General features: G+C 51.9%; 1 protein-coding gene across 1 annotated transcript in view; it reads right to left on the reverse strand.

The window, feature by feature from the left end:
- Positions 1–2,015, reverse strand: part of nfia (nuclear factor I/A) — a 70,722-nt gene extending 68,707 nt beyond the window's left edge. Inside the window, 2 exon segments of the mRNA XM_008406504.2 lie at positions 1,737–1,879; positions 1,882–2,015. Coding sequence (XP_008404726.2) covers positions 1,737–1,879; positions 1,882–1,948 — 210 coding nt within the window. The 5' untranslated portion in view covers positions 1,949–2,015.
- Positions 2,016–6,760: the final 4,745 nt, after the last annotated feature.

The raw sequence follows: 6,760 nt of genomic DNA on the forward strand, positions 1-6,760 counted from the left end.
CTGCTGCAGACCCGGCCCAAATCAGAACCAGAACCAGAACCCGGCCCGGACACAGAGACACTGTTAACCCTACAGAACCAGGACCAGAACCAGAACCGGGTCAGAATCAGCCGATGTTATAATTTATTGATTGTTTTTAGGCTAAAACTGAAACATTATTAATTTCAGTCCGAGAGAAAATTCAGAAAATATCACCAACTTTTCCTTTAAGGTTCTGGTTCCGTCTGTCAAGCAGAACCAGAACCCAATGAAGACAACCAGACTCCTGCTGCAGAACCTCCTCGTCGGGTCGGGTTCTGGTCGGTTCTGCTCTTGCAGCCGTTCATCTGAGCTGCGGCGGTTCGGCTGCTGACGGGTCCAAACGGGCCGGCAGCGGGTCAGCAGGTCCAGAGGAAATAAATCCTCTCATCAGAAATTAAAATGGATTTTTTTTTGTGTTTATTTTAAAAACAAACATTTTTTTTAAATAATTGAAGTTTATTGCAAAGTTTTCAGATTCATTTAAATCAGATAATTAAATTAAACTAAAACAGAAAATCCAGAATTTCCAACATCTTCCGGTTTATAGGAATTAAAACTTCAATTATTAGAAATTTTCTGCTGTAAAATGTTACGATAAAATAATAATGTCAGAATTTTCTGACTAAATTATGTTTCTATATTTTTAAATATGACGGAGAAAAATCTGTAATTTATCTCTTGAATTTTAATAACGAAATTAATTTTAGTGTAAATAAACTGAACCAAAAATTAAACTAGAATTAATTTTAATCTGCAGCAAAAATAGACTAAAAAATGTACCGCGTCTCACTGGACCCGCGGCGGTTCCGATCATTTTCCTTTCTGCTCCGAATTAAATCCGAACCGCCGCGACATCAAAACAATTGAAACATTTTATTTGGAATAAAAACTAAATTATGTCCAATAATAATAATAAAATATGCAGCAGAAACATCAAAGCGGCGCATTAATCCAACTCAGTCCAACCAGAACCGAACAAGCCGAACACAGACGCGGTTCCGGTCCACGCAGGACGGTCACAAGCCGCCGCGCCGTGTCGGTGTCGGTCTCCGTGTCCCGGTCCAAAAGTTGGAGGGAATTCGGTCCAGTTCCAGAGAAAGTAAAGCCCCTTTGCTGCCGCTTTTCCCGAACCTGCAGCGGAACCCGCGGCGGTCCGTCCGGAGCTCCGAGCTGGACTCAGACTGGACCGGGCCAGGCGGCGAGCTGTCCGGTACTGAAGCTCGCGGCGTTTTCAACTTCCAGCTCATTTGGACCAACAAAGAGCCATTGTGGCCCCAGAACCGCCCCCTGCAGCACCCTCAGCGACGGGGGGGTCAAAGGTCGCCTGGCCCCGCTGACCGTCAAACCCCGCCTAATGTGTCCCGGCGCGGCGGCCCGAACCTCGGCCCGAACCTCGGCCCGAACCGGGCCAGAGATTCGGCCGCCCGCTAATTAGCAGCCGCGGGGAGCGAACTAGAGTCTCACACCTCCTGGCGATGACACCGAACCGCGGAGCGACGCCGGCGGGACAGGAACTGGACTGGAGCGGGACCAGAACCGGACCACAGCGGGACCGGAACGGGACCCGAGCCGGACCCGAGCCGGACCCCAGCCGGACCAGTCCCGTAGAGTTGGAAAAGTCATGTAAAGCGAGAGTTAAAATGAAGCTGCAGAGAGGATGAGGAGGAGGAAGGAAGGAGGAACCAGAACCGGGCCAAAAAGTTGGTCCAACTCACCATCCACCAGGTTCGGGCGGAGATGTCGTAGCACAGCTGCCATTTAATGGATCCCTCGGAGCTTTTGGCTGCCATGCCGCCGTCAGAGAGCCTCATTTGCTGCGGTTCGGTTCGGTTCGGCTCAGCTCTGCGCGCACCAGGACCCCACGGAGGAACCGCTCGTTCTGGCATGACGGCCAACATGTAGTCCGCTCCGAACCGGGAGGAATCATGGGTAAAAAAAACCGACCAATCTGGTGTGGAGCCCGTGGCAAGGTGAGCAGGCAGGAACACACACACACACACACACACACACACACACACACACACACACACACACACACACACACACACACACACACACACACTCCTTATTTTAAATGACTTGAAATAATTTTATCCGCTTTAATTAGAGCTTCATCTTCATCATCATCATCATCATCATCATCATCATCGTCAGGAGGTGAACCACGTGACTCCAAACTTCTTGTTCTTCCTCATGTAAACACCTGCTGACGGAAGCAGCGCGCGCCCCGGACCTCCAGACCCGGTTCTGACCGAACCGGAGCCCAGGTTCTGCTGGGCGGAACCAACAGGAACCGGAAGTCCGAGGAGTTTATTGACCTCTGGGGTTAATAAAGCTTTGATCCATCATCCGTTCATCAGGATTTATTTAAATTCTGTAACGAACTGAGTGAATTGTGAGGAATGTCACTAACAGCGGCATCCGAACCAGAACCAGAACCAGAACCTGGACCGGGTCTTCATGGCAAACTGATTCCGTCAGAACCACAAAGTTCGGAAAATCTGATGTTCTGGCTGGTTGAACATCTGGCCCGGTTCCGACTGGTTCGGCAGAACGGCTCGGTTCTGGCATCATTTAATTTCTGTCCTTATCTTTCATCAACGGGCGGAACCGAAACGAACCGAACCCTCCGGAAAATGTCTGGATGAATTTGTGAAGATTAAGTTCCGACCCGCAGGAGCTTCTGGACCTGGTACTGTTTCAGCCGGGTTCGGGTTGAAGCTCTGGCTCCAGCCCGGGTTCTGGTTCTGGTTCGGTTCTGTCGTGCCAGGTGAAGGTGCGGCGGGTCGGGTTGCTGCTCAGAGGGGAAAACCTGAAGCCGAGCCACAGTTCTCCCTTTGTGGCGGAGGAATGTGATGGAGCCGCAGATAGCGAGGTCCGGCCGGTTCGGTAAGGCGAACCGGGCCGGGAGGGAGGGGGTCAGGCCGGGGACAGCTGCTCACTCTGCACCAGCAGAACCCGGTTCCGGACGCATGAAGACAGTTAATATTCATTATTCGTTCTGGAAAATATCCGAGTCCAAAAGGACGAATAATAATCTGCTGATGAATCATTATTATTTAATATTCATAGTTTAAAACGTCATATTGTTAATTATATTGTTCATTTCATAAATATCTTGTCTGTCGTCATTTATTACATTTTTATTAATGATTCTGATCGTTTCTGGGTTAAAACCTGAATGAGTTCATAGAAAACATAGAAAATCCGTCTAGAAGTTCTGCTGTGTGCAGAACAACGGCCCGGTTCCGCCGGTTCTGAAGGATCTGGTTGCTATGGTTACCACAGAGCAGCTCTGAAGCCGCGCTCCAGCTGCTGGCCCCCTGGGAAGGCAGTCTGCTTCGCCTGATGACGTCACTTCCTGTCCACCATCCTCTCGCCGCTGAACGCAGAAAAATGTTCAGCTTTTGTTGGGATTTGTCCCATCGTCGCTTTTCCGACGGTCGCCCCGCCGAGCGACGTCACTTCCTGTGCACCAGCCAGTCAGAGACGGCCTGGGCCCAAGCCAAGGCCGCTGCGGGTCAGCAGGTCAGCAGGTCATCAAACCAGGATCGAAATTCGGCAAACTCTCATTTATCCGGTGGATCCGGACCTGCTGCTGTCAGTACATGCAGCCTGACTGGACAGGACAAAGGTCAACAGGCTCCGGTCAGCGACTCCCAGGCTCCATAAAACAAAACCCTGACCTCCAACTGCGCAGGCGTCAGAACGCAGCAGACCATAAGACCCGCCTCCAACATGGCGGCTTCGCTTTCCTCCACAGACGGAAGTAAACAAGTCGGTCCTCTGGATCAGTGGAGACCGGAAGCAGATAAAAACCGTCTCAGCCGGTCAGAGTTTAAATGTTTATGATTTTAGCAACATTTAAAACAAAACATTTTATATTTTTATTTATTTTGTTTGAAATGTTCAGATATCGGAAAACTGAAGAAACTTTAACACTATTAACTCTAGACCAGAGCCCCCCCCTGGTCCTCAGGCCCCCCGCCCTGCATGTTCTAGATGAGCCTCTGTCCAGAACCGCTGATCCAAATGACTGACTGAGCATCAGGTGCTGCAGACGAAACACCTGGACATGGAGGACAGGAGGAGAAACTGCTCTAGATTAAAATGACATTTTAATGATGGGTCAGCAGCATCAAACCATCAGGTCTAGTCAAAGTCAACCTCTAAAGAACGAAAGGAGCAGATCTGCCATGATTTGTAGTGGAATGAAGACAATAATCCAGGCAGCAGAGATGAGCGGGAGACACGAGGGACAAGTGGGACAGATCAAGTAGAGGACATATTAATGACGTCATGGCTCCTTTCATTAAAAGCTAAATATTCTCAACTTTCTGCTGCTAATAAAAATAAAACCAATTTTTACTTAAACTACATTTTAATGAGATCATTTTAAATCTAAAATCATAAAATCTGATTTTCCATAAAGGTGGAATAAGATTCTGATCCGGTTCAGAAGACAGGACGGAACTGACCCAACAGAACCGGCCCAGAATGAGACAGTGAGGGATTATAATGAGGGACTCGAACCAGAACCAGAACCAGAACCAGAACCAGAACCGCTGGGCTGAACTTTCTGCTCCGTCGGTTTGTTGGATTATTAATATTTTAATTGTCGTTTCCTTTAATATTTTGATGGTTTTGTTATTATCCAGTTCCTAGTGAACCGGTTCCGGACCTCCTGAGGACCTGGTTCTGCCCGCATCAGAACCGGCTCTCAGCCCGTCCACCTTGAGGAGAACCGAACCCCCTCAGATTGATGAGTCTCCCGCGTCCTTCAGCCTATTTCTGCGCCGTGACCTCCTGCGTGTCTGAACGGATCAGAACAAACTCATCAATCTGCCGCCATGTTGGCGCCGGGCGGCTCGGTCCGGTCCAAACGCCCTGAAGACGCGGAGCGACCGCCAAGTGGCGCCGGGCGGTTCGGCTGACGGCCCGTCCCGAATCATCAGGCGGACAGGCGCTGAGCGGCGGCCAGGCCCGTCATCCTCTGACAACCAGAACCCGCCCCGGTTCTGACCCGAGGCCGGTTCCGACTGCAGCTGCTGTCTGAGCCCGACCAGAACCGGGCCAGAGCCAGGAACCTTCAGGAACTGGAAACTCTTTAGAATTTCAACAGAACCGGGTCAGAGCTGCTCCAAAAGTCCAATACAACCAGAACCAGGTTAAAAGAAGAATACACGGAACCGGGGTTCCGTCTATAAGCGAACAACAGAACCGCACAGAACCGGACAGAACCGCTCGGAAGAAAAAATTCACAGAATCTGAATATTTAACCATCAGATCAAACCGGATCCAAACAGAACCGGGACTCCAGCTTCCAGAACATCCATGAAACGGTGAGCTGGTTCTGCAGAACCTGGTTCTGGACTGGAGAGCTGCAGAACTTTTATTCTGAAAGGTTTCGACAGCTTCACCAGGTGAGCAGACTGGACCACGCAGAACCGGGCCCGGTTCTGCGGAGGTTCTGGGGAATTCAGTAGAACCTCAGATGTGTTATAAGTCAGTGGGCGGCCCGGTTCTGTAGAACCTCCTATGAACCCACAGCCTGGCGGGTCAAACCCAATCAGAACCGGGTTTTACTGACAGGGAGAAGTTCTGATGGGATCCGGTGTCTCCAGGCTGAAGGTCCGATTGGGTTTCCTGCTCCGGGATGAAAGGCCGCTTTGTCCCCCAGGAGGCGCCGGCCCGCCGCTGCTTTCATCTGGCCCGGTCCGAGGCTCCGGATCCGTCCGGACCTCAATGAGGCCGGGAAGCTTTGATATCTGAGCTGCCGGTTCTGACCCAGTGGGCCAGACGGAACCACTGAGGGGAGCTGGCGCCATCTAGAGGCTGCAAGGTGGAGCTGCTGGAGTCTGGGTCTCCCAGCAGAACCGGGTCCAGACGCTCTGAACCCACATGAGAAGAACCGGGACTGAGCGGGAGGAACGACAGGAACCGAGAACATCCATGGAGACCTGAAGCTGGACCAGAACCCGGTCAGAACCCATCCGGGTCTGAAGACGAAAACCAAGCGGACCTTTAACGGGCTGTGTGTGTCCTGGAGAGGACAGAGGACAGCAGATGTCCTCACGGGGTGGACAGTCAGAGAAGACCGAGATGTTTATGGGTCAGGAAGGAGAACCATCCTGGCTGCAGCCGGTCCGGCCAGCTGAGCTGATCCGAACCCAGCTCCTCCGCATGCTGATGCGCCCCGCAGCTGTTTTTAGCATCCCGACTCGCCTGTCTGCTGCGGTCATCACGGCTGACCGCGGGCCGCCATCGGGCCGCCACCGGGCCGCCACCGGGCCGCCCCGGTAGCTCCGCCCCCCTGGCCTCTCGGCTGCTTAGCATAATTAATGTGATGGAGGGACGCGGTCGGCTGCAGCCGCTGCCACCAGGAATCACGTCCTGCCAGCGCCGCGGAGACGCAGCGGCCGGTCCAAACGAGCCACCCAACACCAGAACCGATCAGAACCAAGCAGCAGAACCATCCCGGCCTCCTGGAGCCCCAGCTGACCGACTGCTGCGGAGCCAACAGGTGATCTTCATCACCCCTCCTCTTCCTCAGGCTGCAGTTCTGATAATAATCCATGTTTATAATTCATTAATCTCAGATAATCTGCAGAAATTATCCCTCTGTGGCTCCACTGGACAGACACACACACCTGGACACACACACCTGGACACACACACCTGGACACACACACCTGGACACACACACACCTGGACACACACACCTGGACACACACACACC

Source organism: Poecilia reticulata, linkage group LG4 (genome assembly GCF_000633615.1).
Source record: "Poecilia reticulata strain Guanapo linkage group LG4, Guppy_female_1.0+MT, whole genome shotgun sequence".
Lineage (NCBI taxonomy): Eukaryota > Metazoa > Chordata > Actinopteri > Cyprinodontiformes > Poeciliidae > Poecilia > Poecilia reticulata.